Source organism: Mandrillus leucophaeus, unplaced genomic scaffold, assembly GCF_000951045.1.
Source record: "Mandrillus leucophaeus isolate KB7577 unplaced genomic scaffold, Mleu.le_1.0 Scaffold413, whole genome shotgun sequence".
In the NCBI taxonomy this organism is placed as follows: Eukaryota; Metazoa; Chordata; class Mammalia; order Primates; family Cercopithecidae; genus Mandrillus; species Mandrillus leucophaeus.
In genome coordinates, this window is record NW_012104399.1 from 1,411,868 (window position 1) to 1,436,655 (window position 24,788).

The following is a 24,788-nucleotide window of genomic DNA, read 5'->3' on the forward strand; positions in this document are numbered from 1 at the left end:
TTTAATAGGAGTCTAGCTACAATGCAACAGTCTTTGTAATGTAGACTGAACTGCATTTTGGTTTCATAGTATTTGCTCTATAATATCTGAAAACATGATATGATTAACTTATGTGATGCTTAAGACAAGTTTAAAGACACAAGATGGGAAATAAAATCTGGGAATATTTTTTCATGGGTAATGTGGCTAATGTCGCTACCTTATTCTCAGCAAAATATTAGAGTATCATATCTAGAAATGTGTAAGAACACCAATCACAAAAACATGAGTCTGCTTATTTAACACAGAAAACATGGATGGCAAAAGTTTTTTATTTATCTGCTAGAGGAATCATAAGAGGCAAAAAAGTACTACCAATATTGGACAAAACAGATAACTGACATTATTGATTTTTAGTAAGGTTCTAAGTTTCTTTGTTTTTGTTTTTTACAATCTGACTGCATTAAGATACATATACTCTTTAATGTAAAAAAAAAATCATATACTGAACTAAATGCACAAAGACCTCATTATTGGAACATTAGCCATGATTATTTTAATATTCTCACAGCTTTGCAATTTTGAGAATATACTGGCATTATATAAGAAGAAGGAAGAGGAGAAGGAGGAAGAAGAGGGAAAGGAGGAGAAAGAGAAGGTGGTAAACAGAGGCCTAGTTAAGAATTCCTTGCCCTAGTAGTGAACAAGGACTAAACACAGACAATGGGTGGAACACAGATGCTAATTCACGTAACAGAGAGTAGACAACCTTAACAATGAACTGATGCAGACTCCCTATAGAATTCCTCTGTTATGACTGGGTTCTTGTTTTCTCCTCTTTGTATATAGTTGAAATTACATCATTATGAATAGTATCTTGGATCTTCTTTTTTTAGAGTTGTGAATGCAAGTGTTTGGCTTTGTAATACAACTTTTTAGTATCCAGAAGATAACCAGTGCTCTAACAATAAAGATCTTTTGATGCAAAGGGTTTTAACTTCTGCTAGTTCTTATTCACTCATTTTTTTCAGAAGGTTTTTTATACATTTCTTAAACAACACATACATTACGTAAAATATAAGAATTAATGTACATTCTCAAGGTCAGATTCAGTGACAAAATGCACTACCCGAATCTAGTAACACATTTACTCTCTGCTGCATGTAAGTTGCATATAAGAAATACAGGGTATATTGTTTTGTGATCCATGCAGTAAATGTTCACAAAAATCAAGCAAACTAGACGTTCCTCAGCTACTAAAATTAACTGTCCCAGTCACAAAATACTTCGCAAAGATAAAAGCACTCATGGTTACATGAAAACCATGCTGGACTGAGTTTGTCCTGGAAGAGCTGGTTGGCAGGGCCACAACGAAAGCACTGGCAGCTGCAAATTTTCCTTCTCATATGTGACTGAGACTATTCTCTTCTCACATGGCTTTACCCCATACCACAGGCTTTTGCTGAAGAGGCATTTCAGGCTTCAAATTAAAACAATCGACCTTTAGTGAAAAAGCAGAGATACGCCTCTCTTGAGTTTCTGATCCTAGAAACAGCTTGCTGTAGGTCCTTAAGGCAAATGCCAGGAGTCAAAGAAACTGTAGAACAGTCTCAGGATGTAAACAATAAAATCACTGACCAAGGAGTTACATCCCTGGATGAAAACTCTTCATCTAAGACCTAACTGGATAAGACCAACTTCTTGGCTTTCAAAAGTAATGTGAATTTTATATCCTAGAAGCACTGCACATTTTTTCCTATTGTAAAGACTTCTGGAGTAGATAAAAGTTCATGATGTTGCTTAAAAAAATACATAGCATGGAGAAGCTACTCAAATGCCAAGCAGTTTTCAGGTTTGTTTTGTTTGTTTTACCTTTATATTTTTCTTTTGTAGTTGGCATATGGAAAACCAAACTGGGAAATCATAATGTTGGAGTATTTTAAGGGCATGCTGCCATAGATATTAACAAGCTTATTTATACAGTAAGACCTCTGCAGAGCATGCTCAGCTCGATGCCACATTCCAGAATAGCCACTGTTGGTTTCTTTTTCCAAATTGTCCATGTTTACAGGCTTCACAAATATCCCTGAAGTCTTCCCAATATGCTTGGCAATGATAAAATTCATGGCAATATCATCACAGTTTTGAGTATCATCTATCAAAGCATGGACAGCTGCAGGTTGCCTCTGAAAGAATTCAAGATATTTGCTATTGAAGAATGAGGCTCCAATCAGCACCATAGAGTACTGGTCACCATTTCCAGACCCTGGTGCTTGCATTTCAAAACCTCCATAACTGTAGATACCTGATGAAGTAGAGACGTGCTTTCTAGGAACAAATCCTACAATTTGATCAGGAAATTGCTGAAAAGAGGGAAAAAGAACAATTAAGTGTCACATATTTTTAGAGAAGATATAGTCAAAAAGGCAATGATTTATTACAGAGAAAATGAAACTGATTTGTCAACTCTTCCTTATTCCTAGTTTCTACATTTCAGTTTTATTTAGCTCCAGGTAACTTCATAAATCTGTGTTCTGATATGTTTACACGTCAAATTGCATCACAACCCAAATATCTCTGAAAACAAATATTCTACCCTTACAAATGTTCTCCTAATTCAAACATTATCTGATATGAACAAATTCCAGTCACCAAAGAGTCCAATCCTTCAAAATCTGCCGCGAGAAAAGCTGAGTGCCTGAATGCTATTTATTGTAGGAGATAAGAGATAATGGGATCATTTTGAAAATTTGTTCTAATCTCTTAGGAGTATATAAAATTATCGATCTACATGTGTGACTATCTCTTTTTCATGTTGATTTCGATGTTCATAAAACTTACTGTTGATTTTAAACAATGTTATATTTTATCCCATTTCAGCTTGGGTGTTTCCTTTTTCAAAAAAAATGAGATAATATAAATAAATGTTTATATTTATCTATATAAAATAAATGTTTATATTATATATGTGAGAGAGATGCATCAGAATCTTTGATGAAAGGATAGATGGTAGATGAGCGTGACTAAAAATAAAACAACAGTCAGCAAACAAAAGAAAAAGACAAAAGCATGCGAAAGAGGTAAGAACTTACAGGGTTGAAAGTTTCATTCACTCTCATAAATAATTTGAATTTCATTCATTTATTGAACAGATGAAGAACTAGGGACGCACACACACACAAAAGCAAATGAGGCTGAGTTAAATCCTATTTAAAAGCACTTACAGTCTAGAGAGGGTAGAGGGGTATGATACAGATATGCAAACAAGGAATTACAATACTGTGAGAAAGTTGTTAAGTGCATCTGGGTAAATCTGATGGGAACATTGAGGGTAGAATGACAACTGTGTTGCTGGGAGGCAAAGGGCAAGGTCAGGGGATGGGGGATAAAGGCTAGGAGGCTTCAGAGAAGATGTGCTATTTACACAATCTAGGAGAATGAAAGAAATTTCACAGTTGGCTAGAGGCGGAAAAGGGAAAACACTAAAAGCAGAGGTAATGGGCAAATACAAAGACACAGATGAATGCCTACTCTAATCTTGCTTGCTTACACACAAACCTCAGATCATTACATTATGCAGGGTTTGGGTTGGACTGAATTTAAGTTGGTCAATGGATTGAAATTGTTTTTGATATTTTTATAAATAAAACCTGAAATCATATTTATATATCTTTAATTTATAGTTTACTCAGATGGTTCCAATTAACCACAGTCCCCATATTCTGCCTCCATTTTTACATTTCGGGCAAATTGATTTTTAAGCATCAATAGAAATCTCATAGTTGAAGTATTACATTAGAACTTTTTCCCCAAGAAGCTTTCATTTACAGCGCTGGAAAAAAAAAACAAAACTGTTGATATGAAAAAAATTTCAATTTGTTGATCAGCACACTAGGCATTAAAAACTGAAGTTTTAAAAATGCTGGTATCTGTTGAGTATTGTGATCACTTACCATTAATATCTAATGCTGTTATATCCGAAGAAGCTAATTTAAAGTTACCATGGTGTAAATGAGATCATTTACTGGGTAGCACAGTGTTTAATTATTGGACACGGCTTCCAAGTATGTCTATGCAGTTCTGGTTTCAGGTAATGGTAGTGCAACTTGTAAAAGTTAGCTATTACTAACACATATTCAATAGGAGAGAACTGCTTTTATAGGATACTGAGCAATTTATGCCTGCTTATTCAAGCTAGGATTTAGGAAAAAACAAAACAAAACAAAACAAAACAAATCCCTCCTACCACAATGGTACATGGAAAATTATTACTGCAAAATTTCTAAACAATGCTCTCAGAACCAGGATTAAATTTTGTGGAGGTAACAAATACTTCCTTTTACAAAAAGTTACATATAATATTAATATAGAAATATACTTATCATTTGAGACACATGTCTGTGGTCTGGGCAAAATATCTCCTCATTCCGGCTTTTGCTAGACCACGTCATTTCCCCATTGTTCTCTGGAAGGCAGTTCTAGCTCTTTTCCCCAGTATACCAAAATATAAATTAAATCTAGATAAAAGATACCATAACTTTCAGGTTGGCTGAACTAAGCTCAGGAAATCTTGATTAGCCTATAACAAATTCATCCATCTTTTAGATAAATATTATCTAAAATATTTTAGATAACTTCTATATTAACCATGTTGCCCTGGTTAAGTACTAGTCAAGATCTTATAAAGACGGTTTCATAAAGGAGACAGCAACATTACCTGCCAAACTGAGAAAGCAAAAACAAGGTCTGGGGTGCTGATGAGTGTGTCATCATCTACCATCAACACTGCTAAAATGAAAGGACAAAAATTTAAGTTGAATAGTTTGGAAATGAAAACAAAAGTAGTAAAATACGATAGTGTCTACATATATCATTCAAATGAAGTCTTTTCTGACCCCCAATAAGTAAATAAGCAATGTATTCTTGGGGAGATTTGTCCAGTAGAAAAAAAATTTTTGGTATCAAAACTGATTGTATAATTGCCTGAAGGGAAAATAATCAAGTAGTTATCATCCATCATCCTAGAAACTATTGGGCCTATAAATAAATAAAGTCAAGATTCTTTTAAGCAAATTGCAACCTCATGAAACTGTCAGGAATGGGAGGAAAAGAGGAGTGTCAAAAAAATATATTAAGCATAAGCTAAATGGCATCTTACTATCAACTGTAATGCAATAATATGTAATTATAGCATATCCTTTATTACAATATTAACCTCTTCGCCAGGAAACCACTTCTTGACATCTTGGAAATTGTCCCTCAAGCTTTCCAAAGTGCTTTCTTAGAACTAACTTCCTTCATTTTTCTCCGGACAGTTAAGACAAGCAGAAGGCCAGAAATTCACATGCCCGTTCCAGCTCTGGATAGCGGCAGCCCTTCCAGGCTGAGAACCCCACCGCAACTCACCACTGGTTTCCAGTTCAGGAAAGACCTGGAGTCGATTTCTCATCCTGTTTGCTGTCTGTTGTTTGAAGATCACAGGGATAGGGTGGGGCCCTAGAGAATTCCATAATTCATCTGGTGCCTTCTCTCCAATATTGTTCCATACCACAATCACTTTGTGCAGATTTGGTACAGCCTGATAATGATTTAAAAGTTTCAATAAGAGATCTGTTCTGTTGTACGTCTGCATTATGAGAGTAAAGGAGTCCATGGTGGACTTGCCCTGGGACTTTATTTCCCTACGCAACATGAGCATCTTGTCTTCTTTGACACTGGGAAGCAAGGCAGTCAAAGCACCAGCTACCAGTAATAATACGAGGATGACCACCAAAGAGAATCGAAGCACTCGAATCCCCATTACTCTCCCAGGAAGTTTGCAGATGTGGCAACACCTAGAGTAGAAATGGAAACAACATACAAATGTTAGCATTCTTACTAGTCTCTGTGTTTTCATGTTTTTTTCCAATGAGGAAAGATACCAATCTTACTTTAGTTGATTCAGATTCAGTTCTCCCTTCCTCCTCAATAAGGTAATTTGGCCTAAGAGATTTTAAAAAACCAGTTTAATACTTCCTGCCTTCTTGCCCTGCTTGTTATGCAGTTGCAGACAAAAGATGCTATACATATGAAATTGGAAAAATTAAGCATTTAAAAATTTGCCATCATTTTATCACTAAATCTCCAGAACTGAGATTATTTTTCAACTGGAATTTTATTTCCCTTAGTAATATATTAATTTCAAATCTACACTTCTGTAGTAGCAGACTTTTTCCCAAACAAAATCATACAGGCCATAATACACGAGGCAGCAAACAATTATGGTAGGTTTATTACTTATTAGGCCCTGTACTATGTGCTTCATCTACCACAGTATGTACTTATTCATGCAACAGATAGTTACTAAGCACTTACTTTGTGCCGCCACTGTTTCAGGTTCTGTGGATACAGCAATTAATGACATAGAAAAGGTGTCTGCTGTTAGTAGCAGAGGAGATGATAGGGAGAAACAGGTAACACAATAAACAAATTCAAAAGATAATCTGGGGTAGTGGGTATGAAGAGAATCTGTTTATAAAGAGAATAGATCAGAATAAGCAAGGGCCAGATTATGTGGGACCTCTGACCCTCATTAAAGAGTCTGGATTTTACTCTACGCCAGAAGAGAAGCCATTGGAGGGCTCTTGGATCTAATTTATTATTTATTATTGTGATTCCCATTTAATAGTTTAGATGCTTACAGAGATCAAATGACCTTCCTAAGATTACCAAGTAATTTCAGTACTAGTGCTAGGATTTCGAACAGGAAAATCTGCCCCCAGAGCCCAGGTTGTTCATGGGCTTGGGGGTGTATTGCCTGGCTTTACATCCAGGTTGAACTGAGGCACAGTCTTTGAGCTTCCACAACTCCCTTTCTCACAGTACAAATCACAAGGTATTATCAGCTATGTACTCTCCCATCTTCCTTATTGTACCTAAAGGGTCTTCCAGAGAGAGCCATAGAACAGTAGTGGACAAATGGATAAGTACAGTCTAGTTATCCACTGTCAAAAAATTTTGTGGAATCAAATCCCTCGCTTATATGAGAAAAGGTTAAATCTCACAGACAGTTTTATAGATGCCTAAAACTCTTATTCCCTGGATTCCAATAACATTTCATTTCCATGCTTGCTGACTCCTACTGTAGTACTACTGTTGGCTTTCAATTATTTCTGTTTTTCAGTCTTCTGCTATTTCTGCATCTGATTCCAGGCTACTTACTCTTCCACAGGCTACCAGAAGCATTTTAGGTATGGTCCTTGTTTTGTACTTTGGCAACTGAGTCTTCAAGCCATTTCAGCCTATCATGGATCTATTTTACTACTCTATTCAAGGGCAAAGCCAGAAGTGAGGAAAATGAACTATTCAAAGAAATTTACTGAAGAAAAGAAAGACTGGAAACAAAAACCAATCAGGAGTTTCTAAACAACATATTTAAAGCATCTTTAAGAAAAAAATAGACCTCTGAGAAAGAATAGATGTTATTCTTGGTGATCTTAATTAACCCATAGTCTATCCCTTTTCATCCCCACTTCTAGTACAATTTCTCTTCTTAGGCTACATGAAAAACAGTTCCTCTCATCTATTGCTTAATACTGACAGATGTAAGACAGCTGGAAAAGACTTCTCACTGCTAACCACAGCTAAAGTATACTAACCGCAAAGAGCTACTGTTACTCTTCTTTTTGGTATAATACTGCCTCTGTACATTTTATTTTTGGTACTCCCCCTCTTCTTGGAAAAGTGAACTGTATGTATACTTACACAGTAATATCTAAGCTCTTGATTTCATGTCTCGCGGCTAAAGTTAGGCAACTGAAGCTAGGCCATCATTCCATAGGCAATTCTAAGACTGTAGTCTACATTTAGTTTGGAATAGAATAGAATAGTTTTGGAATATTCTGTTCCAAACTAAATCTCATTTTACTTTCCTAATGATACCTATTCAACATTTTCTTTTTCACTGAGGAGACTTGGCAGTGGTTGGGTTAGTGACCGTCATATTCCTGTAAGCTTGTTTCATGTTGTGAGGTGCGTTTCATAATTGTAGAAAGTTTCCTCTCTATAGTTCAAGGACATAGAGAGATCATATATGCCATGTCTTTAACATCTTCCTTTGAAGTTTATGAGAATGAGGAATAGAGAATTTCAAGAAGGACAAGGGCATACTCTCCATGACGGGACAGCATGCTCAGGCATATGCAAGCAAAGGAAGAGTTTGTTCACAAGGACGAGGAGAAGATCATTGCCATTCAGCAGCTCTCACTTTTCAACAGTCCAGATTTGAAAAGTAATGTCACCTTTAGAGTAAGCTTTTGAGAGTGCTTTCAAGGGTATCTCTCCTGGACTTTCTCTGCAGCTTGTTCTATTAAAAAGAGCAATTTTGTGTTTCTGCTTCTATCATGGGCTCACTCTTAAGGTATAAATAAAATAAATTATTTTCAAGGTAACTTCAGCTTTTCTATGATTATTTTACAAGGATAGTAACTGAAAGCTTTAGTGTACCATATTTTCATTTTATGTACGCTCTTACTAAAACAACATGTACCATTAATGTGGTCAAAGACAAATCATTATGAATTAATAACCTTGGTTCAAAGTCCTTGAAAATCCTTTTAATACTGTATGAAAAGTAGGTCCCATAACACATATTTTCAGTTCTACATAAAAATGACCAGTTATAAGAACTGAGAGTAAAGAGTCACTTTGACTAACTGTATTACAGTATACCATGATTAAGATCTTTATATTCATTTTCTACAGCTGAGTAGGAATAGCATATTTTAAAACTTACATAGAAGTGTTTCTGATCTCTAGACACTATCTAGCAGTTTTAATCTAGAAAAAGTAATAAGATTAATTACTATAGCTTACTATAAATATACACTGTTGAAGACACTCATGAGTGACTGCTTCCCTCTCATGTATTCTTTTAAGTAGGAGTTTATCCCCTGTCTCCGTCATAGACAGTTCCTTCCAGATAGCTTCTAATCCCCCAATTTTACCTGTATCAGAAAGGTTTCAGGAGATATGAATAATTTATGTCTTTAGAAACATAGTGTAAATATTTCAGGTGGTATTTATTAAATAATGCAGCCCAATAAAATTATGTAATTTTTTTTAGTTTGCATAGTAAAGTACGAAGAGCAAGGACTTCATAGACAGTAGTGTAAGTGGCACACTGTACTTTAAGAATAGCTGAGATCTAGAACTCCATTGTAGGCCCATTAGAAAGAGCTCCAGTACAATTTGGAGAATAATGATGACTTTTTGGCTATACGGATCTCAGTTTTTAGCGTTCTTCTGTTCTTCTTTTAGAGAAAGAACTTATCATCTAATTTGCAGCTTTGAGCTCTGAATGAGAGAGATGAGAAAAAACACATCTGGATGACCTAGATCGTACTTGGGAAGAACTAAGAAGTAAACATCAGCACCTCTCAGTTCTCTTGCCCTCAATTCCTAAACTTTCCCTTTAGGTTTTGGTTTTTCCTTTTTTATGTCTGTATATATTTGCTGACACCCTGCCTCATTCCAAAAAGGATCTGACAGCTCTTAGTCTATTCCCTTTCTGTCTTTCTCCCATCCCCATGACTACAGTAAATATAACTTAAAACAAAAATCCTTCCTCCTCTCCTTATCAACTAAAAAAATCCAAGATTTCCCCCAGTGATATTTTCTGCACGTTAATTCATTAGTTCTTTATAGGTAGAGAACACTTCCTTTTAGTTACTTTGATACATTGTTACTTAGCGTCTTCTACACCAGAGGTCTCCAATTCCCAGGCTACACACCACTACTGGTCCGCAGCCTGTTAGGAACTTGGTGGCACAGCAGGAGGTGAGCAATGGGTAAGCAAGCATTACCATTTGAGCTCCACCTCCCGCCAGATCGGCATTAGATTCTCATAGGAGTGCAAACCCTATTGTGAACTGTGCATGTGAGGCATCTAGGCTGCATGCTCCTTATGAGAATTTAATGCTTGATGATCTGAAGTGGAACAGTTTATCCCAAAACCATTCCCCACCACCCGTCCATGGAAAAATTGTCTTCCACAAAACAGGTCCCTGGTGTCAGAAAGGTTGGGGACCGCTGTTGGGGATACAAAGGGTTTTCAACCAGGGATGATTTTGTCTTCCAGGGGATATTTGGCAAAGTCTGGAGATATCTCTGATTGTCACAACTGGAGGAGAGATACTATTGCTATCTAGTGAGTAGATGTTGGGGATGCTGCTAAATATCCTACAATGCATAGGACAGCCCCCCATGGCAAAGAATTATCTGACCTAACATGGCAACAATGCCAAGGCTGAGAAACCCTGATCTACATATAGGTTGCCTAATAAAACACACTTAAATATCATGAGGCGGACTACTAGAGAGGTGGCTTCTGAAAATCCTACTGCTATTAGTTATACTCAAACAATAAAGGGCAAAGCCCTGTCTCTAAAACTGCCCCAGTAGGCCAAGCATGATGGCTCACATCTGTAATCCCAGCACTTACGGGGGCAAAGGCAGGATACTGCCTGAGCCCCAGAGCTTGAGACCAGCCTGGGCAATGTCTTGAGACCCCATCCCTACAAATAAATTAAAATATCAGTCATTGGTAGTGGTGCATGCCTATAGTCCCAGCTACTCAGGAGGCTGAGGCAGGAGGATAGCTGGCGCCAAGAGGTTGAGGTTGCTGCAGTGAGCTGCGATTGCACCACTTCACTCCTGCCTGGGGGACAGAGTGAGACCCCACCTCATAAAAAAACAAAAAACAAAAAACAAAAAAACACAACAAACCAACTAAAAACTACTGTCCCAATAATTACATAATTATATGACTTATTGCACAAACACAGAAACTCAGAGAGCTGAAAGGGACTTCAGAGCCCTCCTTAACCAGTTTCCTTGTTTCACAGATAAAGAACTCAAGGTCCAGGGATAAGGAACTTGTCCAAGGTCATGCAGCTGCACGTGGCTAATCAGCAGCAGAACCAGTGGAAGACTCTAAACCTGCTGATGGCACAGTCCACAACTCTTTCCACTAGGTTATGGTAAATTCTGCACGGATGTGTCAAAAAATTAATAAGCAAGACTGTCACTAAGGTACCTGCAAAATAATATAAAAATTTATACTTGCTATGTTGGAGTTTTTTTTAGTAGCTTTAAGGAGATCACATACCCATTTACATTTACCCATTTAAAGTATACAGTTCAGTAGCTTTTAATATAATCACAGAGTTTTGCAACCATCACCACAATTTAATTTTAAAACATTTTCAATGCCTCAGAAAGAAACCCCAGACCCATTAGCAGTCACTCCCCATTTTCACTTCCGTTAACCCCACACCTCCATCCCAGCCCCAGAAAACCACTAATTTACTTTCTGTCTCAGTGGATTTGCCCATTCTGGATATTTCACATGAATGGAATCATAGAATATATGACCATTGTATCTGGTTTCTTTCACTTAGCATAATGTTTTTGAGGTTCATCCATGCTGTATATATCATGAGGCATATATCAGTACCTCATTTTTTTTGTTGCCAAGTAATATTCCATTCTATGGATAGACCACATTTTCTTCATTCATCAGTTAATGGATGTTTGAATTGTTTCCACATATTGGCCATTCTGAATAATGCTGCTATGAACATCCATGTACAAGTTTTTGTGCGAACATATGGTTTCATTCCTCTTAGGTGCTTACCTAAGAGTAGAATTGCTGGGTCATTATGTCAGTAATATTTAAATATATGAGAACTGAAGTAGCTTTTGAAAGAGCATTATTTGAAATTATAAGTAATTTTCTTAAATGTGGACATAGAATAAGAAAGTAAATAATACATAGTCTATTAAATAACAGTACAAATTCTGTCATGGATGTCTTTAAATGGACCAGGCAATTTGAATTTCCAAAGATGTGCTATAGAGTTCCTTACTACATAATCTATCAAAGTTCCCTAGAAGAAACACTGTTGAAGGATTCTTTTCTCAAGGCTAGTTCCTTCAGACTGGAAAGCAATAATTATCCAGAGAGAAGTTGAAAACAAATATGCCAGTGCACAGCGTGAACGAAGATTATGTTCTCTGACTCATAAGGTAGAAAAGCAATGAGCAATGTGGTGTTGTACAATGAGAAGCTGTCATTTTCATTTTGATGCCACAGATGGTAGAAGAAAGATAACTATTCTGCCATTTCACTATATTTGCCTCACACTGTCCAGATTGTTTCTCCTCTGGCTCATCTTCCAGAATATTTACTTGCCTATAAACTGATGAATATAGAATATAGATGCTCAGAAAAGGGGCCTCAGCTGCCAAGAGATAAAATCATTCCAAGGTGGAATACAAAGGCCAATGCAGAACCTGGGCTGATGCACGTAAGAGGATGCAAGAAGAAAGTTGGAAGAGACAGCTCTACAAACAATGACCAGTTTCTGACCAGGTTTATGGCATGCAGATAACCAACACTGTTTAAACTGAGGCAAAGGGGCATGTGGTGCCATATTCCAAAAAGACATTTTCCCTCAATGGTACCCACATACAGTGAACCGATCCACGACTCCGTGTATTGGTACATGCTATTTTCTCTACTTCAAAGTCCTTCTCTCTATCTGACAAACTCCTACTCCCTACCCCTCAAATCTCTTTCAAATATCACGTCTCCTATGTTTCCCTCACCACTCTCCACCCTAAGTATTCCAGTGAACTCTGATCACTGTGTTTCTAGTTCTTGTTTTCAGGTATTTAAACTATTGACTGTTCTTTGTCTGTTTTTGTTTTCAGTCTTAACGTATCTTGAGGGAAGTTTCTGTCATTCTTTACAATCCAGAACAGTGTCTGGCCCATTTTTTGACTAAGTGCTCACAACACGATAGTTGATTTAAATGAGGGAATTTATGTCTAAATTGTCCAAAATGTCAATGAATGCCTGAAACATTAACAGATAAACTCAGATTAAATACAAATTAAGGCCCAGCTAAGACTAGACAGTACCAAAGCAACTGTTCCCTACATAGAAGAGCTGGGTCATCACCTATCTGGTGACTAGAAGAGCGTGTCATGAAATGTGACCTCAAACACAGACCACACAGGCCCCCTTTCTACGTGCAGTTCTGTGGCTAAGTCACTTGATAAACAAAAGATGTCTCAGATTTCTGTTTTTCACATCTTTTCAAAGATATTCTGCATTAAAATATATTTGAACATCCCTGTTTCTATGAAAGCTCTTGGTGAATGAGTGATTTGCCTTGGTGGAAAAGCATCATCTGATGAATAATATCATCATTGTGAATTTCCCCAAGGAAGTTTAGCAGGTCCTGATAACCAGAAGCTATATTACTTAATCCAGCAGGCAGCATACATGATTTAAGCACACAGAAAATGTCTTATTTGGTTGAGAAAAGAAAATTTAGTTTGGGTTCAGAAAGTGACAAAAACTACAGACGTCATGACAATTGGCAGAAAAAGAAAACTAAGTCAGAACACCACACAACTCAATCAATATTGCCCACGGTAAGCTTCTTCCATTAAAAGTATAAGCAGCATAAACTAGAATTTATTTCATTGCAAAATACAAAATGCCAGAAATGGTACATGAAAGGTCACTTTTCTTCACAAGTCTCTTCCACGTGCTATACAAGATTCTGGGAAGAGTTTTTGACGTAAGGTTTTTATCCACATTCAGGAAAGTCATTCTTTTCATTGTTGTTTTAGAAATGTCATACAGCTTTTCTCATTTTCTACCAGTTCATGCTGTCCTTCCTAAATGATTTCCCCTCCCTTTTTCCTAAGGAGCTCTTCTATTCTTACAAGGTTCTTCTTAACTCCTGTTACTTTTTTCACAAGTCTAAAACAAAATAATTTAAATTAGTTTGTGTTAATAATAAATATAGTAGTAAAGGCAGGAATAGGAATAGATTTATAATAATAAAAGAGTCCATGTAGTGTCACAGATTCATCTTGTGATCTTGTGTTTATGGCCAATTCCAGTGATACGAATGGATCATTTAGATGACTACAATCTGAATCAACTGTGTTACAGACTAGTTATTAGGGTGGAAGTGATCCATCTTTTCTATTGACAATAGAACTGGCTATACATATATATGATTGTTGATAGCCAATTTAAACTTTATTATTTAGAAGGCCTACTCCTGCCCTTATTACACTTGTTAGACTACAGTTCTGAAACAATTGCTAAAAGATTGAGAAGTAGCTACACGAACTTCAATATCTTAAATAGAATGATGTTGCTGCAATAGGTCATTTAGCACTGCAAGCTGTGAGGAAAGCATTTCTGTGCTGATTACATTAAATATCAAGTCTTCCTTCTGGCAACCAGGTTGAGTAAGCCATTTCTTAACAGGTAAATCAGGCTAGAATGAACAACAAGGGCAGCACTGAAAATGGGATATCAGACACTAAGTACCTGTGTTTCTATTTCCCTCCTCAATCCTAAGCTCCTATGCACTGCAAAAAGTGCTCATCCGTCCTACCATTTTCTAGTTTTCCTCTTCCCCTTTCCTATACAAAGGATCTTATTCCTTCTCAACAATGCTTCAGGCAGTTATTATCAATGAACTAGAGTTTGCTTTGTTATCACTTATTTACAGGGAAATAACATAAATATTATGCATAAAGTTATTTTAAAGCACCACTTGCTTCCTTCAATCCAGCTATTTGCTACTGAGGTAGACAATGAGGCCCTTTCTACTTTCAAACTGTGCAGGTCTGAATTATGCTAGATAAAAGTTCTTTCTAGCTTTGCACCTATCTCCTGGAATAGTCAATTAATTATAGCTATTGATGATGATGATGATGTTTGGAGATGACCAATTCCATGGACATATATTAGGGCAGGAGTAAGAGTGGCCTTATTCCTAAGAAGAACATATCCATGACTCATAGGATCCAAGGAGTCAACGCATCCTAAGAGGAAAGCCTAGAAATAGAAAAGCATTTTTAGCTCAGTACAGTGCCATGCAAAATTAGTTCTAGAAATGGGTCAAAAAGAAATCAAGTACATCTGCAAACATTGTACTTTTACCGTTCCAGGATACTGGAGATTTTCATTTGAATCTCTGTTTTGTCAGACAACAGATCCCTGTTCTGTTCTATAGAACCCTTTCTCTTTTATCCAATATTGGTTTTCAGCCATAAACTCACTTTCCAAAATCACTTCTGTAAGAGAAATGGATTTCATACAGATGAATTATGGCTTATAAATATTTTTAGGTATCGAACCTAAGATGGAAGCAATGCCACTTCATGTGAACTTTCTTACTTTATTAGGGGAAGGTCAAAATATCCAGCAAATATTTATAGGTATTTACCATGTGCCCAGCACTATAAGTGCTAGGGATGGTAGTGAGCAAGCAGAACCAATTCCTGCCCTCACAGAGCTGAGCATTACTAATGAAAGTTGTCAGAGCTCTCCCTGCTTCATGTTATAGATTACCTCAAATTGATGTTTCAAATTTTGCAGACAGGACATCTGAGATTGAGAATATAGTATTAAATGATTTTTCCTGAGACACAGAAAGAATGGCAAGTCCAAATCAAACGCTCGACTCTCTCACTTGAGCCACATGGTATTTTCTGTGTCTTCTGAATAGTCTCTATTTCCAGTTTTGTTCTGGTCTACAAGAATAATCAACTCTATAGGTACTGACTTCATTCTGTAACCTGGACTACTATTTCAATGGACCTAAGAGAGGTCTCTCAGTATTTTCTAAGATTTTGGCTTAACTAAGAACTATTGTTTCCAAAGAAATAAAACCAACTCTAGAGGAAATAATTTTTCTCAGACAAAGTACTGGTATTTCACCCATGTTCATTGTGGCCTTATTTGTAAAAGCCAAAAGGCAGAAGCCACCTAACGGTCAAGTGACAGATGAACGAATAATACATTCAGAAAATGTGACACATAGGCATAAAAGAGTATTATTATTCTGTTTTTACAAATTAGGGAATTCTGATACATGCCACAACATAGATGAATCTTGAAGACATTATGTTAATTGAAATAAGCAGTCACAAAAAGACAAATACTGTATGATTCCATTTATTATGAAGTACCTAGGAAAGTCAAATTTATAGAAACAGAAAGAATGGCAGTTGCCAGGGGCTGGGAGTAGGAAGAAATGGACAGTTGTTTTTCAGTGGGTATAAAGTTTCAGTTTTACAAGACAAAAAAGTTCCAGAGATCAGTTGCACAACAATGTGAAAACAGTTAACACTACTAAACTATATACTTAAAACCTGTTAAGATGATACATTTTATGTTATATGTATTTTACAACAATTAAACAAAAGCCAAAAAATATTGGTACCTACCTCATTGTGTTGAAGTTTAATTTTAAAAAAAATTCCTTATGTCTTCAGTGACTGATAGAAGCAGGCTCTCTGGTCACTATTAAGAGAAATCAAATAATTTTCTGTGAGGTTTCTGTCAGCAGGAAATTAAAACAAAACAAAACAAAAAACAGTGCTTTCAATGCCATTGTCCATAAGACTTGAGTTATTTTAGAAATTAAAATTTGTTATTCTGTCTTTTAAAAATTATATTTAGGCAATGAGGTAGATGATGACTTCCAGTGAGGTTGGTGCTATATTTTGGTTTTCATCTTTCTATTGAGGGTTGTATTAGTCTGTTTTCACACTGCTACAAAGAAATACCCCAGCCTGGGTAATTTATAAAGGAAAGAGGTTTAATTGACTCATAGTTCCACATGGCTATGGAGGCCTCTTATGATCATCATGGAAGGTGAAGCAGGTACCTTCTTTGCAAGGGGGCAGGAGAGAGTGAGTAAGCACAGGAAAAAACTGCCACCATCAGATCTTGTGAGAACTCACTCACTATCACAAGAACAGCATGGGAGAAACTGCCCTCATCATCTTATCACCTCCCACTGGGTCCCTCACACAATAAGTGGGGATTATGGGGATTACAATTCAAAATGAGATTTGGGTGGGGACACAGCCTAACCATATCATTCTACCCCAGCCCTTCCCAAATTTCATTTCAAAACACAATCATGCCTTCCCAACAGTTCCCCAAAGTCTTAACTCATTCCAGCATTAACCCAAAAGTCCAAGTCCAAAGTCTCTTCTGAGGCAAGGCAAGTCCCTTCTGCTTAGGAGCCTGTAAAATCAAAAGCAAGTTAGTTCCTTCAAAGATACAGTGGGGGTATAGGCACTGGAAAAATATTCCCATTCCAAATGGGAGAAATAGGCCAAAAAAAAAAGGGGGGGGGCCTACAGGCCCCATGCAAGTCCAAAATCCAGTGGGGTGGTCATTAAATCTTAAGGTTCTTAAATAATCTCCTTTGACTCTGTGTCTCACATCTAGAGCATGCTGATGCAAGAAGTGGGTGCTCAGGGTCTTGGGAAGCTCTATCCTGTGGCTTTTCAGGGTACAGCCCCCCTCCTGGCTGCTTCCATGGGCTGGCATTTGAGTGTCTGTGGCTTTTCCAGGCACACAGTACAAGCTGTCTGTGATCTACCATTCTGGGGTCTGGAAGATGGTTGCCCTGTTCTCACAGCTCCACTAGGCAATGCTCCAGTGGGGACTTTATGTGGGGGCTCCAACCCCACATTTCCCTTCCACACTGCCCTAGCAGAGGTTCTCCATGAGGGCTCTACCCCTGCAGCAAACTTCTGCCTGGACATCCAGGCATTTCCATACATCCTCTGAAATGTAGGCAGAGGTTCCTAAACCTTAATTCTTGACTTCTGTGCACCCACAGGCTCAACACCATGTATAAGCTGCCAAGGCTTGGGGCTTGCACCCTCTGAAGTAATGTCCTGAGCTGTATGTTGGCCCCTTTTAGCCACGGCTGAGATGCAGGGCACCAAGTCCCAAGGCTGCACAGAGCAGGAGCGGGCCCTGGGCCCAGTCTATGAAACCATTTTTCCCTCCTACACCTCTGGGTCTGTGATGGGAGAAATTGCTGTGAAGGTCTCTGACATGCTCTGGAGACATTTTCCCCATTGTCTTGGTGATTAACTTTAGGCTCCTTGTTACTTATGCAAATTTCTGCAGCTGGTTTGAATTCCACCCCAGAAAATGGGTTTTTCTTTTCTATCATATAGTCAGGTTGCAAATTTTCCTAACTTTTATGCTCTGCTTCCCTTTTAAACATAAGTTCCAAATTCAGATCATCTCTCTCAAGTTCAAAGTTCCACCGATCTCTAGGGCAGGAGCAAAATGCCACCAGCCTGTCTGCTATGCTAAAGCATAACAAGAGTGACCTTTGCTCCAGTTCCCAATAAGTTCCTCATCTGCATCTGAGACCACATCAGCCTGGACTTCACTGTCCATATCACTATCAGCATTTTGGTCAAAATCATTCAACAAGTCTCCAGGAAGTTCCAAACTTTCCCACATCTTCCTGTCTTCTGAGCTCTCCAAACTTTTCCATCCTCTACCCGTTACCCAATTCCAAAGTCTCTTCCATATTTTGGGGTATTTTTATAGCAATGCCCTACTCTCTGCAGTACCAACTTACTTCACCAGGTAAAAAACTATGAGCTGCTGAGGTGCTTGCTGAAAGCAAAGGGAATATAGAATGGGTAGAAGAAGGTAGTGATGAATACCAGCTATGACCACATGACCAGCTGCAGAAACTAGGACTGTAATTGTCATGAGTTTTCCTCCTTATTTTGTTAAGAATACATTTATAAATGTATACACTTGTACTAAGAATATATCTTTATTTCCCCTCTTTTTCCTGTATCATGTGACATTTATTGACATCATATCAGCATTTAAGTGTTGTTAACTTTATGTAATAGCATTTAGATTAAGGATTAGTATGCTTCCAGTTGTATAAAGGATAGCTGTATTGTTAGGTGTAATTATGACTGTATTGTTGTTTTTATGTAACCATGTAAGGGTTCACCTTGCCTGCTGCCTAGACAGAACGAATTTATCAAGACAGGGGAAATGCAAAAGAGAAAGAGTAATCTATGCAGAGCCAGTTATGCAGGAGACCAGAGTTTTAGTATTACTCAAATCAGCCTCCTGAAAAACTCAGGGATCAGAGTTTTTAAGAATAATCTGTTGGGTAGGGGGGTCAGTGAGTTGGGAGTGCTGATTGGTTGACTCATGGATGAAATCTTTGGGAGTTGAAGCTGTCCTTTCATGCTGAGTCAGCTCCAGGGTGGGGGCCACGGAACTGATTGGCAGGTCCAGGTGGGGCCATCCAGTAATCAGAAATTCAAAAACCTGAAAAGATATCTCAAAAGGCCAATCTTAGGTTCACAATAGTGATGTTATATTCAAGAGTAACTGGAAAAGTTGCAAGTCTTATGACCTCTGGAATAATGGCTGGTAATATTTAGAATTCCAGCCCCTCTCATCCTAACTTGGTGCCTGGTAGCCTTTCAATCATTTTACAAGAACAGTTTAGCTTTGGGGAAGGGCTATTATTTAAACTATAAACTAAATTCCTTCCCAAGGCTAGTTTGGCTTATGTTCAGGAATGGATAAGGACAGTTTAGAGGTTAGAAGCAAGATGGAGTTGGTTAGGTTTGATATCTTTCACTGTCATAATTTCCTCAGTTACAATTTTTGCAAAGGCAGTTTCATTTATTTGGAGATTAGGTATGATTTCGAGAAATGTGTATGGGTTCAAGTTGACAAGGGATGGACTTGTGAAGGTTAGTATTGTCAACTTCATTGAATTAAAAGTTGCAAAGTATTGTTTATAGGTGTATTTGGGTGTTTCTTGGTGTTGCCAGCAGAGATTAACATTTGAGTCAGTGGATTAGGAGAGGAAGACCCACTCTCAGGAAGACCCACTCACAATGTGGGTGGGCACCATCCAATCGGCTGCCAGCATGGCTAGGAAAAGCAGGCAAAAGAAGGCAGGAGAAGCTGACTTGCTGAGTTTTTGGGCTTCATCTTTCTCCTGTACCGGATGCTTCTTGCCCTCGAACATCGGACTCCAAGTTCTTTGACTTTTGGACTATTGGACTTACACAAGTCATTTGTCAGGGGCTCTCAGGCCTTTGGCCACAGACTGAAGGCTGCACTGTCGGCTTTCCTACCTTTGAGGTTTTGGGACTCTGATTGAGCCACTACTGGCTTTCTTGCTCCTCAACTTGCAGATGGCCTATTGTAGGACTTCATGTGGTGATCGTTTGAGTAGTTCTTTTTAATAAACTCACTTTCATATACACATCTATCCTATTAGTTCTGTCCCTCTAGAGAACCCTAATACAAGGATCTGGAAGCAAAATAAATGCACACGATCCCAACTATCTAATGTTACACATTTGAAACCAGAGGATGTATGCCATGGAGCAAAACATCTGAACATGTCAGCAATTTGTACTTTTATCCAATTTCTAGATTTATATGAATTTGTATTCTTATGTACCTTTACAACTCTTTCTTCACCAACAGTTCCCAGGGCACTCAATCTGAAGCATCTAAAAGGGTCAAATAGGGTTGCAGACAAATGCCAGGGTTGATTACTGAGGAATGACAGATAGCATCTTTCCTATTCCTTGCTGACCATTGCCCAAAAGGAGCTGGAACCATGACTGGGATGAGCTTCTGCCCCTTAATTCCCTCTGTTGTCATTTCTCAGAATCCCTAATCACATGTCTGAGCAGCTGGGGTTTTTCCACCCATAGAGTCTGCATAGCTAACCCAATGCAATTAGTTGGTAGGAGATGATATAAAAACGTATTTAAAAGTTCAGGGTAGAAATCCATTTTTTAGTTTAAAAACATTCAATAGTATATGTATGTTATGATCTTATAAACCTATTTAATCTTGTAACATACAAAGGAATTAAGAATTCTGATTGGTGACTTGCAAGATACTGACCATTTGAACACAGTGGAAGAATCATTTTTGATTTTCCAATACAACATATTGAAAGGGCAAAAGGAATGGCTTGGTATATATAGAAAGACTTATTGATAGCTGTCCCTCCACATTAGTGATAGCTGTCCCTCCACACTGCTCCAAGGACATCCCTTGTATAAATTTTAAACATCACAGAGTTCTAAAATACTGGACTGATTTTCCTGTTACAACCCCCCTCTCTTCACAACTTCTCTCCATAAAATTCCTCCAGGGAAATAACTTTCAATTTATCTGGCTTTGTATCCCCAGTGCCCAGCACGGAGCATGGCACATAGAAGACATTCATTAAATGACTGTTGAATGAGTGAAAGAAACAAATTTGATATGACAACAAAGACAGGTTAACATATGGGGGACAAACATTATTTCACAATGACAGAAGAAGTGAGAGACAGCCTAACGTTTTTCACTCAGAGAACTTTTCCTGATTTAAATAGTGTCCACCCACACTTTTATATTGCAAATAAAATGTCTTTAGTTTTAAATTTGGTCATTACGCTCTTCAAGACTGGAAGATGTGAAGACATCACTGTCACTTTTTGAAAGGAGAAGGTCCTCATGGAAATACCTATCATATATCTTTGGGGGTGGGGAGTGGGGGAATTGGGAGTCTCTGGAAACTGATGTAACTGAAATTAAACTTCAATTTCTCGTATCCGTTTCAAAACTATTTGAAAACGGGTAATGTAGGTTTCTTCATAAACCAGTTAAGCAATTTCTGATTTGTAGCAATACAGTATAAAATATAGGACTTATTTTCAAAGGCAGAATACAAAAAAGTTCAAAATGCAGCTGACCTTGATGAGTTAGGATTATGCTGGAAATCAGTTGCTAAAATTTAATTACATCTATTACTTCCTGCTCTTTACCCCAAGTTAAAGCATATTGAATAAGGGCGTTTTAGAGAAAAATCCAATTACCACAGAATTATTTATCTTTAAACTATCCAGTTTGCACCTAATTAATTTTTCCTCAGCAGTGCAGTAGAGTAAAATTCACGCTCTACTGCTAATACAAAAACTTCCTTCCAAAAAAAGAGTAAATGCTACTAATTTTAAATATTTCTACATTTAAATTAAAAGAATGAAATATATGCTAACAAAGGCAAAGACAAATTACTCTTCCCAGAACTTACTTCTGAAACCTAGCTGTTTTTACACAGTTTTAATTAACATTAACATTTTTCAAAATTGTAGAATAAGTACATATTTTCAAAAACAAAACTACAGAATTACTACCCCATACACACACACAAAGTTTCAAGAACGAGAGCAAAACATGCATATATTCTCACTGCAAAAAAAAAAAAAAAAAAAAAAAAATTAACACTGGAGCATTTTGCTGTGTCTCCTTACCTCGAGTGCAGTAGATTGCAGTAAGGCCAGCCGATTTATTTCCTTGCAGCTTGGTTATCACAAAACGGAAGGGGCGTATCGTTCGCTCATTTTTTTTTTCCCCCTAAACCAAGCAGCGTGCATCTATCCTTCCCCATTCGCTGGATTAACAACCTGGAAAAAGCGCCGCCCGCAAAGTGAGCGCCTGGAGCAGGGGACAGTCCCCGAGTGGCCGCCCCTCCCTTTCGGTGACGCTCCACTTCCTGTTAGCCTAAAAGGCATTCCCAAGAAGCTCGGTTTTGTAGTTTCCAGCCCACCTCCGAAAGCCAATCCTTTCCCCCATTTCTTCTCCAAGGTAACAACTTTTAATCATTCACGTGACGGACCACCTGCCCTCAGCCAAACAACTTCCCGGAAAGGCGCCCGAAGGAGCGTTCCCATCCACCGCGGGTGCCCTGGAAAGGCCAGTGGGGCTCTCCTTCCTGCACTCCGCACGCCCTCGCATCCCACCGAGGCGCCAGCTTCTGCCTGCACGTTGCTGAAACTGGGCCTGGAAGTTCTGACAAGATAGAGCGGCGGCCGTTGCCCCGAGGATGACCTGGAAGCGAAAGGGACCTGCACGAATTCTAGAGTTTCGGGTTTCCGTGGGTTGCGATTTTACGGGAAACAATGCATTAACCAAATCTAAAAATAAAACAAACACGTCTGGTAGGACCTACCATTAAACAGCTTCTTTTCTATAACACGTTTAACAGCCTTTGTTTTGAAAGACATTGATTGATGCCAGGCGTGGTGGCGCGCGCCTGGGGTCTCAGCTACTCCCGAGGCTGAGGAGGATTACCTGCGCCCGGGAGTTCCAGGCTGTAGTGAGCCTTGATCCTGCCATTGTGCTCCAGCCTGGGTAACAGGGCGAGACCCTGTCTCTTAAAAAACTAAGCAAAGAAAGAAAAACATTGATTGCCTCCTGCGTGGCAGTCCCGAAGGGTCAAGCGCTGTCTTCGGGGTGGCGTGGAATGGATTCCTAAGATTTGGGCGCCCATAGAGTTAACGCAGCAAAACGATCACTTGCGTGTCCTGCGGACTGGCGGCAATAGAACACGTGGCTGCTTAGACTCTTAATCACTGATAACTACTACACCGGGATTTAATGCCAGCTGGGAGGAAATGGCGAAAGGGCAGGCGCTGGAGCCCATGCATCCGGGAACACTGGTAGTAGGCGGTCGGGTGGGCGTGAGCGGGCTCTCCATCTCCTGACAGCCCAGTCTGCAGGTCGCCACCTCAGGATTTTCTTCCTGAGTCCGGGTGGCAGGACTCTACCCCAGGTCAGCCCCTCACACCCCCTCGTAGTTGCCACCTCCTGGCGTTCCTCCAACAGCTCCAGCACCGTTCCCACCCTGCCCCCGCAGCAAGCCCCGCCCTCCGTCGCGCAGGCCCCGCCCGCGACTGGCCTCCCTCCTTTCCCGTCCCAGGACGCGTTGCGCGGCCCGGGCCGGAAGTAAGCGAATTCCCGGGTGTGTGTCTGTGTCTGTCTGTGTCTCGCAGCGGCGCGCGGCCCCGGACAAGCGCTGGGGATTCCCGTTTGAGGCGTCACTACTATCACTGCCATCACCCCACGGAGCCACTTCTAGAGGGGAGTAGACCCGGCTCTTCGCCGGGCAGAGAAGATGTTGCCCCTGTCCATCAAGGACGATGAATACAAACCACCCAAGTTCAATCTGTTCGGCAAGATCTCGGGCTGGTTTAGGTGCGGGGTGCTGTGTTTGCGGGGAGGGGGTGTCCGGCAGAAAGGGAGAAGGCCCAGACCTCAGGATGGCCCGAGGTCCAGGGAGGGAGCGTCGGAAACTCCCCGTCAACCCCCAGCTGTGAGGAAAGGAGCATGTGAACTGGGAGGAACTTGAAAGGGGTACCCGGCCTCGGGGTACGGGCACCTCCTTAACTCTCCCGGCTCTTTTCCACGTGTATCATTCCCAGGTCTATCCTGTCCGACAAGACGTCCCGGAACCTGTTTTTCTTCCTGTGCCTGAACCTCTCTTTCGCTTTTGTGGAACTACTCTACGGCATCTGGAGCAACTGGTAACCAAAGGGGAAAATGGTTTGGGCGGAAACAGGGTGTGAGGGAGACGAAACACTGTTTGCTTAATGCCACGTAGCTCCTCACCAGGAGGTTCAGGTCCTACCGTCATTATCTACCTCTGCTGCTGAGTTGTTTTCCCATGCCCGCACCAATCTGGTAGGGCTACAGTTCTTGAGTAAGATCTGAGGCCTATCCTGTGCAACCTCTGTTGTCACCCTCCCCTCCGGTTCCATCAGGCAAGACTGACAAGCCCCCTCCTTATTTTAGCAGACGGACAGAATCCTTCATTTCTAATTGCAGGCCTTAGCTTTACCCACTTTGTTGGAATTGGGAGAAACTTGTCTGCTGCCTCTCTCAGAGGGGAGTGGCATTTGGATTTCACCCTTAAGATTCCGAGAGTATATTTGAGATGTTCTACTTAGTTTGTTATTGGGGCTGGGAATGGGAGGTTTTATAAAGGGATATCCGGAGAAATATGTGTCATTCTCTTCTCTCTTTAATGCCGAAACTGTCTCATGATTTTCCTCTAGTATTAACTGCGATGTAAAAA

The 24,788-nt window shown here is 39.3% G+C and overlaps 2 protein-coding genes across 8 annotated transcripts in view; one reads left to right on the forward strand and one right to left on the reverse strand.

Moving 5' to 3' along the window:
* Positions 1-293: 293 nt before the first annotated feature.
* Positions 294-23,562, reverse strand: EXTL2 (exostosin-like glycosyltransferase 2). 7 transcript variants are annotated; one of them, XM_011992540.1, is made up of 6 exons: positions 22,482-23,562; positions 22,186-22,338; positions 16,285-16,396; positions 5,386-5,813; positions 4,697-4,767; positions 294-2,342 (listed from the first exon to the last, which is right to left on the reverse strand). In XM_011992540.1, exons 3-6 carry the CDS (start codon positions 16,287-16,289, stop codon positions 1,854-1,856), a joined length of 993 nt encoding a protein of 330 aa, XP_011847930.1. In that variant the 5' UTR covers positions 16,290-16,396; positions 22,186-22,338; positions 22,482-23,562; the 3' UTR covers positions 294-1,853. The 7 variants fall into 7 exon arrangements, with proteins under 7 accessions (XP_011847930.1, XP_011847933.1, XP_011847932.1 ...); XM_011992543.1 differs by adding an exon at positions 6,334-6,357 and having other exon boundaries at positions 16,285-16,360; positions 22,186-23,562; XM_011992542.1 differs by adding an exon at positions 8,833-8,963 and having other exon boundaries at positions 16,285-16,360; positions 22,186-23,562.
* Positions 23,563-23,641: 79 nt separating this feature from the next.
* Positions 23,642-24,788, forward strand: part of SLC30A7 (solute carrier family 30 (zinc transporter), member 7) — a 91,346-nt gene continuing 90,199 nt past the window's right edge. Inside the window, exons 1-2 of the mRNA XM_011992551.1 lie at positions 23,642-23,908; positions 24,136-24,237. Of these exons, the coding sequence (XP_011847941.1) occupies positions 23,829-23,908; positions 24,136-24,237 (182 nt within the window). The 5' untranslated portion in view covers positions 23,642-23,828. The remainder of the gene's footprint in view (positions 23,909-24,135; positions 24,238-24,788) is intronic.

Excerpts from the sequence above, each read along its gene's own strand:
- EXTL2 (XM_011992540.1), bottom strand. Across the intron at positions 4,768-5,385 it reads TCCTGAACTGGAAACCAGTG|CAGTGTTGATGGTAGATGAT; the intron begins GTGAGTTGCGGT and ends CTTTCATTTTAG. Across the intron at positions 2,343-4,696 it reads TTGCTTTCTCAGTTTGGCAG|CAATTTCCTGATCAAATTGT; the intron begins GTAATGTTGCTG and ends CCCTCTTTTCAG.